Below are 13,201 nucleotides of genomic sequence, written 5' to 3' on the forward strand. Positions count from 1 at the left end.
CACTTCTATCCCCCCCCCCATAGACTTACCTGCAGGGAGCTTTTCTCCATGCTGCCTCACTGTATACCTGGCCACATACATGTGTGCACACGCCCACATGCATATGGCACCTGCTGCGTCCCACTCCTGGCAGCCCCATGCAGGCTGTTGCAGACTGGAATGCTGCCTGCCTGCAAAAGGAAACCTGCCATTTCCCAATCCCTCCATGATACTGTGAATCCAGGACAAATGCTGTCCTGGAGTCACGCAGCCTGGTACCTGGATTTGATATTCCCATTCCAGTACTGTCCTGCCCAATTAGGGACAGGGATGGGTGGTCACCCTAAGTAGCACAGTGACAGTTCTGACCAGGCCCTGGAATTGGGGCTAGAGCTGCCATGCTGCTGCCACTGCTATAGGGCTAGACTGTGGCCAAAGCAAACACATGCTTTGCAGGGCCAGATTAACCCTTTAGGCAAACAAACTCATGGGCCCCAGGCCAGTCTAGACCCACCTCCCTATGTCCGCACTGCCACTTGTGGGGAGCAGGGCTTGGAGCTGCTGCTAGGAAGCATCTGCCATGGCAGTGAGGCCAGCAGAGGGGAAGGGAAGGGGAGGGAGGCGGACAGACCCATTTGTGCTGCCACCGCAGAGGGAAGGACTGGGCTTCCCTGCAGCTCAGGGACCCAGGCACGTGTCTAGTTTGCCCATGCGTTAATCTGGCCCTGATGCTTCGTGCTTCAGGCGTTGACGTGAGAGAAAACAACAGACTGTGGCCCTTAAAATGACAAGAAGAAAAAGCTGAGGGAATTACTGTAGAAGGGAAATGATTGCTTGAAGTCCATGGCTGAAAGAAGAGGGTAGGGTGCCTCAGAGGCGTAACAGCCAGGGCTGGCCCAGCCAGCTACAGTGGCTGGGCTGGCAGCAGTGGTAGCTATTCTGCTTGTACACTAAGTGGGCTGATGTGCCAGTCGCCCACCACTTGTTACAGTACTGAGGTGTCTGCTGCAATGACAAGGAAGTTTATGCCCAGTGCACAGGCCAGTGTGACAAGTGGCAGAAACCGTAGAGAGAAGAGAACATGTATGCAGCAATAAACTGGACAGACCGGGCCAATCATAGCCAGAGGGAGACTGTTGGCAACTCCAAAGATTTTTATTATGGACACTGCCATACATGGCATTTTCCTTAAGTTCCTAGCTGTTGAGGCATGTGGTTAGCTGAGAATCTCAGCTTTCATTTTAAGAAATAATCTGAAATAATAAAGGAGCAAAACTTGATGGAAGGGCTTAATCAGAGTTACATGACTGGATGGCTATGAAGGCTACAGCCGTCCTTCTGGGATGATGTCTGCTCTCATGTTGGGAAGCAAATTCCCCAGTAAATTATCCTGCTAGTAGCTAATGCAGGGTGTGGTTTCAGGCAAAGGAAGTAGAAGAATGACAGATGGTATATATGCACATCTCCAAGTGCAACACAATCTGTGTCCTGGATAATTTTGGTGAGTCACTGCTAAATTACTTAATTCCAGAGAACTGCTCAAGTTTGATTGCTTCTATTAGCGACACATTTAAATAATATTTTAGGACAGTTTCTTTTTTATCTTCAGCCCCTTTCAGTCATCAGTATTACTGACCTCTGCATGAGATTTGGATTTATGATAATAGGCTTATTTAAAATACGTAATATTAGACATGACAGACAGAATATATTAAACGTTTGCCCAGCGTTGCTTCTGCCAGTGATAAGCTGAAGTAGAAACTGGTCTGTTTGATCTCATGATCACGGTATTTACATTAGGTAATCTGTTCTACAAGCCTGGGTGTGGCTTGCTTTCTGTGCAGTAATGCTGTTTTATCTAGGCCTTACATTTCCAGAATGAATATCAGGCGTGAATCTCCAGTGTCGCTGATACATTAACTTCCTTCTTCATTCTGCTCATTTGCCGATTGATTAGGGAATTAAATTTAGAGCAGAAAGAATAAAGGGTCAGGATGAGGCGGCTTTCAAGGTACTGTTCAATATATTTGAAGTCCTTTTGAGTATTAGCTGTCATTTATAAGTGCTCTTTGAGGTTTGAAACTGAAATTAGCTTGATTGTTTAAATTCCCTATCTCTCTTGTTTGTTTGCTATTAGCCAATGATCCCCCCCTCCCCATTTTTGCAAATGAGACCATTGCTTCAACTGTTCTAGGGAAAATTAAGCACACAATTATGTGGACTTTGACTTCTCCAGCCTTGAATACTATTGGCTTAAAATCTGTATTTATCAGAAAGAAGCCTTTGCTTCTGCTCATATGTGTTGTCTAGCTATAGTAATTCTCTTCTTCTGAAAGCTCTACAAGGTTCTGGTTGGAGGCCATTACTGTTCAGAGGGGTGTTTCTTTTGACTGCATCGTACTCCTGCACAAAGCTGCCAAAGGGCAGAGGAGTTCATCAGGCTGAAGTGAATCCTGCCTACCTGGTTTCTATATATGGTAGCCTAATTCTCAAGAATGATGTGTGGTGCATATTTACATGAATTCTTGTGTGGTTGCTTCACAGAATACTTTTTAGGTGTATTTTAGATCGTGTCAGCTAATACAGGTACTCCTCACTTAATGTCATCCCGGTTAACGTTGTTTTGTTATTACGTCGCCGATCTATTAGAGAACACATGAACGACACATGCCCCCAGAGGCTGGGGGGCCACGACAGTGGCGGGAGCATGGCAGTGGGAGCGCAGTGGGAGTAAGCAGGAGCTCCTGCAGATGCCCCTGGCATTGTCGGCAGCCGGGGGGGTGGCAAGTGCCCACCAGAGGTCAGTGACCACCCACAGGCACTGCCAGCAGTGTTGGCGGCAGCCACCAGCAATCGTGGACCACCCGCAGACGCTGTTGGCAGCTGTGTGGCAAGTGGCAGCCACCCGCAGGTGCCACTGACGGTGTCAGCGACGCCTTTTTCTAGGGGGTGCACATGCACGTGTGTGCACCCTCTACGTGTTGTCCCTGAGAAAACATACTTGTTTAAAATCGCGCAATGTTTGGTTATAATGTTGTTTGGCTGCTGACTACTAGTAGATAGCTACTGTGACGTAATTGGAGTTGCTTAACATCGTTTCACTTAGTCCCATTTTTCAGGAACATAACTAAAATGTTAAGCCAGGAGTAGCTGTACAGTGTAGCACAAACAGTGTCTATTTAGTGCTATTTAGTGAGTTTGGTGTTTAAAGGTTTTAACACTTAATTTAAATTCAGATTACATAGTTAGGCACCTTGAGGTAGTTATCTCTGTAAAAAATAGCGAAAAGGTTTTCTTGTAGTCTAGACATATTCTAAATCTCATGCTGCTGATGCCAGTTATAGTTACTGAAAATCACTTTGCATTATTCCTCTTTATTTCCATATGCTCAAAACTTTTTGTATTGTTTACATTGGAGCCAAAATTTTCCAGGAATGCTCTTTGGCTAAAAGAGAATTTGGGGCAAATTCCAAAACATTGTATGAGTTTGGAGAGAGCAGTTTAAGACCTTAGATTTTAGGACATAAACCAGTTTTTAATTGATGAGGATTAGGAAGAAATTCTCTCAGACACAGGATATCACATAATTGCATGGGAATTCCTTTGAAAGATGTGATTCTGACCACTGCCACAGACTGGATACTGGTCTAAATGTACTGTTCGTGTGATATAATAATACTATTAATTTGTTTCTATGAAAGAAAAATACTTTTTTCTTACGATGAAATAATTCTAAATAAAATGTTTTGCTAGGGCAGAAAAACAGGCCAAAGTGTGAAACTGAAAAGTTGATGTAGACATATTGGTGAGCCCTTAGTTGATGGCGAAGGAAATTAGAAATAAGCATAAAACACAGTTCAGAAGTATGTCCTTTTCCAGCATCAAAGTCCATATTTTCCCTGACAAGCCCAGTGCTGCTGCTTTCAGACTGCTGCTGCTGTTATACTTTGCATGAAGGACACTCTTAATGGCTTTTTGAAAGAGCTATGGCAAATCTCCCAAGAAAGTTGAGAGAGAGAATTGCAAGACCTAAAAGTGTTTTGATCCTGAAGATGTAGTCTTCAGTTTTCCATATGCTGTATTATTATTTATTAATGTTTTACAGCACCCAAAAGTTTGCTGGATCTTCCACATGGGGATATGTCAGCTAAAGAAAAATGTACTTTCACAAGCTGTGGGTGTCATGTTAGGCAGTAGCAGTGTAGATGGGTTCTAGATGTTTTGATATACCTATAGTATAAAGTAGCAGGAACACTTCTAGTATCTCATTTTTGGGCTGTTTTTCACATAAAGCAATAATTTGTCAGCCCCAGCATTTGGTTTATCCTTCCCTTATCTCTATTATATTGGTAAAAATAGTATGATAAGATTTGAGTTTTCTGGATATTTTTAGTTACTTAGTTGAATATTCTAATATTATAAAGGGCTAAATCTTCCTGTCTGTATGTCTGTCCATCTGTAATGCTTTATTCACACTCTGATTGGCTGATGGAAACAGCCAATCAGAGTGCTCAAGCATGGGGGAGCACTGCCATGATTCCAAAGCTGTGCTGAGGACCAGACGGGGTGGGGGAGCCAAGGCCAGAAGCACTGGCCTCGGCTCCCCCACCCCGCTCCCTGCAAGAGGCAGACCAGCGGCAGCAAGGGGCGTTAGGTGGTGGCACTCCATCCCAACCCCCTACCCACTCCCTGCCATTCTTGACCGGCAATTGGCTAGTTTATTCATAACTTCCAAGGTCATTGGCCTTGTTAGGGCCTTGCTACATGTCGCACTTTAAGCTGCTCAAAAGTTGATCAATGTTAGTGTTAGTTTGAATTTAAAATAGTTACATGTTCAGGCTAAAAATGTCTGACTATCTTTGATCTGCACAGCTGTGATTTGCCACTAGAGGGCTGGTGAGCAGGGGCCTGACTAGGAGCTACAGCTGTGAGTTGCCTAAACAGAACAGGAGGGTGAGAGGGGGGGATACTGCATCCTGGGATGCTGGAGGACTGAAACTTGACTGGCTTATCTCTGAGGAGTGGCCACTTATTTGTGGAATACAACCCGGGCAACACAGATTAGAGGGAAACCTGCCTTAGAGTGGCATAAATATAAGATGCCTAGCGGGTGCTTAAAGGTAGTTTAAATGTCTTAAGGTGTGGACATTCCAGGGGTTAAGAGCTCCCTGAGCCACCTAAAATTAATATGTAAGAAAGCCCTTAATATGTAGAAAAGCTAACTGTGACCTTGGCTCTCTTCTTTGCTTGACATTCTTTGACCAAGTCAAAAGGCTCCCATCCCTTCAGTAATATTGTCTGTCTTCATTTTCTTTGGACAGCCTGTTTTTCTCCTTGTTCACTCTTTAAGTTTTAATTAAAAACTGAAACCCTTAAGATCCTTTGCTCCAGTATCTCTTTTGCTTCAGCATTCCCCCCAGAACTCTTGTTAAGAAATAGGTTGTTTGGCCCCTCAGTCAAAGTGGCCATTACATTACTGGATTCCAATGTCTCATTGTTTCCAAAAGGATTGAAACCACAAGCTGCACTCAGGGAAACTGGCTCTCCACTCTGTAATGCCTTCATTCTTCTGCCCCTTCAGACCTGTGGATGGGTGACACAGTGTAACTGTGTAGTCAGTGACTTATCTATGGAGTGCTTGAGGTCATTGCATATCAATTCATGACTGACAGATTCTAAGTTTTAACTATGAAAACTGATCTAAGCATTTTTTTTCACTGTGTGAATTAAATAATCCAGCGTTCTTCTTAAAGAAAAGGAAAACTTGAAAAATGGGATTTTTATCATATGCAAACATAAAAATTTCCCACATGGGCAGGATGAGTCCATCATATTTAATATGACCAAAGTAATGGTACCAGAAGGAAATTTTTATATAATTTGGAGGGTCATTTTATATCTCAAATATGCTATTTTGATAACAAAATGTTTCTGTCTCAGTGTGTGTATATTACTATATATAAAGAAACTGTACATGAGTGGGTACAAAGGTCCTATGTCACTGCAGTAGAGCTTAATCTTGCAAAAGCACAATTAATCTCCTTCACGTACAAATGAAGATGACGGGGTGGAAAGGGATGGGGGTGGGGGGGAGGAAGGCGGAAAGCTCGGTCTCCTGAGGCATACACAGACCTGGTTTTGGACTGCCTGGTTTTGGACTGCCTTAGCATATGACCATAAAGTTTGTGAAAGAAGAATTGCATCACACATGCTTTCTTTTCATTGCAGTTGTTCATCTGTGTGCTTAAATGCATCCTGCTTTAGCTCAGTATAGCTAAGCTATCATCATACTTCCTGTGTACACAAGTCTTATTAACTTTTCTCCATCTACTGTCACACTGAGACAGACTCCTTTGACGTAGACGATCTGACTTTTCTGAGACAGAAATGTGTTGTCTGAAATAGTGATTGAGAGGTGGTAATTTCACAGCTCCAGTTGCCTGGGGCTGAGGCACAGCTCTTTGGTTGCACCATTATTTATGTTGTAGGTCTCCTCTGGGACATGCAGTACATGTTGGTTCATGCTGGTAATTTTTAGCAGTCTCTTTGTTTTGCCTCTTAAATAAAATCAAAACTATTTTCATTTAAAGGAGCTCATTAAACCCATAGTGCCATTGATTCTACTCTGCAGAGTAGCACTTAAATCACCCAGTGCCATTGAGAACATAAATTAATCCATGGGGAACAATCCTGAATATCTGATTCAATGAAAAGTTTACATATAAAATAGTTTTAGTTTAAACCAGTCAAAATTACATTTCAAGAAAATAAGAATTAACATTAGAAAGTTGATCTTCAGGGCTCATTTTCATTTTATTTTGCTAGTTCATATTTATAAAATATTTTCACTATTTTTGATAAATTTGCCAGGGTGGAAGATTATTTCTTTTGGGTCTTGATGCATTTCCACAAAGATTGGTTGGAAATATGTTAAATGGATATTTGATATGAATGGATATTGCCATAAATATGTGGTACTGTGTCTCAGCAATGCAAACTAAAACTTTGAAATGGAGATTGTAGAAGAAGCAGCTGAAAACATATTTCTCAATATTAAACAGTTTTATGGGGGGTGGGTAGGGAGGCTGCTAACATCTGTTACTCGTTTTATCTCATTTTCTCATGTTAACTCTGTAAATTTGTTTTCCCAACAGAAAATGTATATTTAAATGCCAGCATGAAAATATTATCATTTAGCACTTGTATATAGTGGTTTTGAACTTCTAAATGCTTTATAAACATTAACTAATTCTCACAACATCTCTGTGAGGTAAGAAAATACTGACCCCATTTTACAGAGAGAAAGTTTAAAATACAGGAACATAAAGTAGAATTAACATCAAAACTCACATGTTGCTTGAATCTCAGTCCTGGACTTAAATCATTAAGGAAGAGTTAGTAGTGTTGGAGTGATGTTGTTCCTGTTTGGTCACCTGATTCCCAAAAGCTTGTCCAACAGCTCTCCCCACCAATACAGTTGGTCCAATAAAAGGTATCACAAAAAAAGCCTTGCCTCTTGAGTGTTGCTAAAGAATGCATTCCATTACCTTCCTGGCCATCTATCCAGGGTTGTTCATCTACATGACATTTTTGGTCATCTAAGTGTCAAAGGGCGTTTATACACCCCGCATTTTTTGCCCTTTCTTGCACTGCAATGACAAGACTGTTTGCACGAGCAGGTTTTCCGGATACTTTAGAAGTCCTTCTGGCACATTAAGGTAAAACTACTCAGAAGTAGTTTAGTTTGGCTTGCCACAAATTAAAGCGCCATGTCTATGGATTCATTGCATGCAAACACAAAGCCACTCAAAGACTTGTAATCAGCTTCTTTGTCCAAGAAATGGCACTGTAACTTTTTTGTAGGTCACCCCTTCAAATTGCTGCTCTTTTGAATTGTTGCCACTTTTTTTTTCTTGTGCCATGTGCCAGGTCCCTGCTCCCATGGTTGCATGGCAGGGCTTAAGGCAGACCATTCTCCTGCAGCGCTGGCTGGGGACTGGGCTTAATTGGTTCGAAAACCTCTCTCAATGCAAGCACTGATGCAACGCTCCAAAGCTTAATTAATTCAAAAACGTAATATGTGCAAACACTAAAGCAACACTCCAAAATAAAAAAGTTTTAATTTTATAAACCTTTTTAATTTGATGAGGATTACACCCCATTATATGTATAGGTGCCCAAAAATGCCACTTGCAGACATGTTAGCAATCTGTTTCTTTCTGTGTAGCCTGCCCACAGGGATAACCACATGCACGTGCAGATTGGACGTACACATGCACTGGCCATATATGTAGCTGGGCATGTACATAAGCCCCTTGTAGATATGTAGTACATCTAAGACACAAAGATATTGTAAACCAAAATCCATACATAAGGGGACTTAGACTTGGGAACAGAGGAAAGGGACCTTCCCATATTTTTCCCGGTTGGGATTAATAGCTAGAACACTTGCCTAGGAAGCCCAGAGGACCTGCCTGATTGCATAATACTTGCCAGTGTATAACTGGCATTTCCAGCACTAAGACCACCAAAAATGATGTCTGCATGGCAGTGTCGCCCTGCTTGGAGGCAACACCTTCATCTCAAAATACTCCAATGGATCTTTGAGCCAACCATGCTTTTTTGTGAATTTTTTTTTTGTTTACATTTCAATATACTTGTGTTTACTAAGGAGACTTCATTCCTTTCTTGTTAAAGGGAAGCATAGCTGTGCGTCTTTATTCTTAGCAATTCATGGGGAGGTGAGACCTGTAGAATTGCTGTTTGCCAGTCTCATTGCAAGTTTCCTTTTAGTTTAAAAAAATTTGAAACTCTCAAAAGCTAAAATAGTACCTAAAATCAAGGTGGGGGGAAGTTATTTTCATGCTAACAGGCATATTGTCTGCTGAGAAGGTGTTTCTTTTTCCTTTTCTGTATACAATAGTTACCCTAAAATGCCCTATTCATTTCTGTCGGGCATCCAGGTTGTAGCCATAATGGTTTAGAAGAAAAAACAATCAGGGCTTGTGGTAGAGGTGATATCTTATATTAGACCAACAAGATTTTTGCAAAAAAAAATTCTTTAATTGCAAGCTTTGGGACACAAACACCTTTCATCAGGCATTGGAGAAAAGATTGTAAAAGTTCTCCTGGGTAAAAATGAAAGTTCATATTTCATAGGATTTCACAGAGCAGTCAATAGATGGAAAACTTCTCTGGACAGGCAGTTTTTAGCTCGTAAGGATACCTGGATACCTGACAAGGAAGATACCAAATATTAGCCAATATTTTTAATGAAATCTTCATAATTACCCAAGCAGGAAGGAACTTTGACCACCTGAAACCTGAAATACAGCTCCTGCCTTTGTTTAAGGTCATTTGCATCATCACAGAGCCTCACAAGAGAGCTGAGAGACTCCTTACCAGCTAAGGACTGCCTGCCCAGAGGAGTTTTCCATCTATTGACACCTCCGTGAAATCCAATTAAATATGAACTAAAGAAATTATTTTAAAAAATCTTGTTGGTCTAATAAAAGATATCACCTCTACCACGAGCCCTGATTGCTCCATTCATTTCTGTAACATTCTTTTTTTTTTTTTCTTATTATGATGCACGGCACTTTTGCATCTGCTTCTAATTATATTGACTTAACTACAAATGTTAAATGTCTGCCAGACCCAATGGGCCAGAATAAGCCCAGGATATTTCCACTGAGGTTAGTAGATTTACATGAAGTATCATTTTGGTACTGTATGCTAATACTTAAGAATCTGTTGTTCATATTTTATTACAAAAAACATTAAATATGTTCTTTTGTAGATGGAATTGCTTTTCTACATTTTGCCTTAAGTTGAAATTTACATAAGAAATAGTTTTAAACTAAAAGCATATCCATCTTTGGGCATTTTGGGGGTTTGTTTTTACCATTTAAAAAAAAACCTGCTCTAGCTTGTTGTTAATGAGACCATGTATCTCGAGATAGTATTTTATGAGTACAAGAAGGAAAAGCCTCTTTCATAAAAGAGAACATTATAATAGAGTACCTTGGATGACAGGAATGCAATTTTTATATTGCAGACAGGAAGTGATGAATTCATACTGTTTTGTCTAGGGACAGCTGGCAAAGGCTTATTACATTTTAGACAAATTAGCATAGAATTTAGACTTGGAGAGGTAATTACAGTGATTCAGTGAAAATGAAGACATTAGAATTTCAGTGGAGATATGGTTTAGAAAATAATATTTGTAGATAGATATACAAATGTAGGATACACCTGACAGCAAAAGAAAGTTTATGATCATAACAGTAGTGCATATGTGGACAGTTCAAATAGAAAGGGAAGATGGTGAACTTTGGCTGAGGTTTCCCTTCTCAGCAGGTGATAGGATAATGTTTGGATACACAGGGATAGTTCATTCTTACTAACAATAACTGCTGCCTTCCCCATTGACTTCAGTGAAATAATGTATACTAGGTCTAAATTTGGCCCATTCACTTGATACTTTGACAGAATAAGTACATGAGACAGGTCAGAAAAGGCCCTCAAAATTATAGCTGCCATAATATCAAAATGAAAATAGTACCTAAGGCTGGATTCAGAAGAGAAAAGGCTACAAACAGACATCACATTTGTCCCAGGATAAACTATTTTGTCCCCGGACAGAGTACGGTTGATAAGATGCCCATGTCCATTGTTCCAGGAAAGATCCTTAAAAGGTTCATAGGATAAAAAGCACTAACATTTTATCCTGGGACATTAGCAAAGTGTGCCTAAACAGTTACTAGCTGTGCAGTCAGCTAGTCACTAAACCCTGATTAGAAGGGTGATGTGTGTGCATGCCAATCCTGGGATATTTCTGTTCTGGGACAAATGCAGGCACAACTTGTGTAGGGACAAATGCAATGTCTGCCTCTAGCCTTTATGAACATTAGCAGTAAAGGTTAGTAGTAGATCCTGTTGCTTGTCAGCCCGCAAAGGCCAAACTAGGAACATCACTTAGCTTTTGTACTAAGAGTTGTGATATAATCACGTAGCATGAGAGTAAATCTGTGGATTACTTCTGAAGCTGTATGAAACTGTGCTAGAAATCAGGTATGATATTGGAGCGAAATGTGTGTACTAAATTGATTAATAGGAATTGACTGTTCTAAGACAAGTTGAGTCCTGTATTTTATTGCACATTTTTGTTGACTATTGAAAAAAAGTTTACAAACTTTATACTGATAAGGTTTATGACTGCAGTGCATTTAGGAGACCATGGAGACAATGAAGAAAAACTGTCATTGTGGGGTTTTTTTTTAATCGCCTTTATTTAGAGACTGTGGGATCATGTATTTGGACATATGCTGATATACCTCACACTTCAAAGCTTTTGAGAACTGCATGTGCTGTATAGTAGTTGAGACAGAACAGCATAGTTAAACATTTTGAAGCAGTAAGCAGGACATTTTCAGTAAGCAAGGTTTTATAATCTCATTTCTGAGAGAATGCTGGAAAATATTATGATTTATTTTTGGTATTTTCATTGCCTATCTTGCCACATATATTATGCATGCAGCCATTTCTTTCTTTTTCATTCATTTTGTTTTTATTGTTTCCTTCAAGCTACTTTGACAAGCTATTCTGAAAATGTGGAGCGCACTAAATATGGAGGGGAGAGCAGCAAAGAATTAGGATCCGGAGGAAACATGAAACCTTGGCAGTCTCAGAAATCCAGCATGGACTCCTGTTTATACCGGGTGGATGAAAATATGACCGCCTCTACCTACAGTTTGAACAAAATCCCAGAAAGAAATTTAGAGACAGTTTTATCTCAATCTGTACAGTCTATTCCACTTTACCTTATGCCACGGCCAAACTCAGTAGCAGGTAAGAAATAATATTTGTAATAATATTTTGATAAGATCAAAGTAAAATGAACCACTAGTACAGCCTTACCATTTACCTATTTCATGTTTTTTCATGCAAATGATAAAAATCATTTCTTTGGCCAGCTGCCACTGGATGGGACATAAATGATATGTTGTGGGGCAGAAATGGATTGTAAAAGAAAAACCAACCAAGAAAGTACATTTCCCTCTATGTATAGTGGTTACCTCATGAATACAAGACCCCTGCTTTTTTACATTTCTTTGGGGAGTGTTAAAAAAATTGCTTAAATGTATATGTATTGCTTTGGATTAAATCACATTACAATATAAATACCAGACCCACTTCTAATGTAGTGTAACACACAATTTCAAAGCATAGAAAGTTTCAGCTCTCATAGTTAGCATCTAAGTTAATTAGCAGCATTAATGTCAAAAGCCTTTTCTGCAGTTCATGATTAAAATGTAGGAGTCTGGAGAACAAAGATAATAGGTTCTGGCATTTTGAAAGCAAAACATAATACCACAATACATTTTATAAACGTTAGTCTCTCCTGTCCTAGCTGGAGTGAGGGGGAACACATAGCCAGGTTAAAGAGCCAGATTTAATTTAAACAAAGTAAGTGAGCATCCAGTGAAAACGAGAACTACTAGCAAGATTACGCATATTGTTGAATTGTACTGTGCATAGATTTTTAAGTCAGAGAGATCACCACCATCATCTAATCCAGCGGTGGGCAATTATTTCGGGAGGAGGGATGCTTACCGAGTTTTGACAAGCTGACAAGGGCTGCATGGATAGCCCCACCCCTTGACAGGTGCCCTGACCCATGGTTGCTACCTTGGGACTGGAAGTCCCGCCCCCTAACTCCTGACTTTTGCCACCAGAAGTGCCTCCCTGTGCCCCCAGAAGTACTCCTTTCAGCAAGGGGTTTTGCCATCTTGGAACAAGAAAAATACCAAATTATAGTCTAAAAAGTGAACAACTTTGTGATATAGCCGGGAGCCACGTGGTGCTGGAGCAGAGCAGGGGCAGGAAGAAGGGAAATGGCTGGTGTGGATGAAGCTGGCGTCCTGCCTTCTGCTGCCGGGTCCCCCTGGGTCCTACTGCCCCTGGCTCCTCTCATCTTTGACAGGCAGCCAGGAGCAGATAAATATTTCCTAAATTTTTTTAATTAACTTTCTAAATTACCCGTGGGCCGGATAGAATGGCCTGGTGGGCTGGGTCCAGCCCGCAGCCCATATTTTGCTTACCCCTGATCTAGTCTGACCGCTCAGAAGCTCTTCGTACTACATAAGTAAATTCTATCAAAGTCAATACCTGCTGGTCGAACAAGAATTCATTCAGGCTGCTTGCAGACATTAACCCCCCC

General features: G+C 40.7%; 1 protein-coding gene across 7 annotated transcripts in view; it reads left to right on the plus strand.

The window, feature by feature from the left end:
- TANC2 (tetratricopeptide repeat, ankyrin repeat and coiled-coil containing 2) overlaps positions 1 to 13,201 on the plus strand; it is an 848,255-nt gene that overhangs the window by 509,866 nt on the left and 325,188 nt on the right. For all 7 annotated transcript variants that reach the window (XM_019523590.1, XM_019523591.1, XM_019523592.1 and 4 more), the window contains one exon: positions 11,566 to 11,829. In XM_019523590.1, the coding sequence (XP_019379135.1) occupies positions 11,566 to 11,829 (264 nt within the window). The remainder of the gene's footprint in view (positions 1 to 11,565; positions 11,830 to 13,201) is intronic.

Source organism: Gavialis gangeticus, unplaced genomic scaffold, assembly GCF_001723915.1.
Source record: "Gavialis gangeticus isolate Ggan-Ray unplaced genomic scaffold, GavGan_comp1, whole genome shotgun sequence".
Taxonomy (NCBI): Eukaryota; Metazoa; Chordata; order Crocodylia; family Gavialidae; genus Gavialis; species Gavialis gangeticus.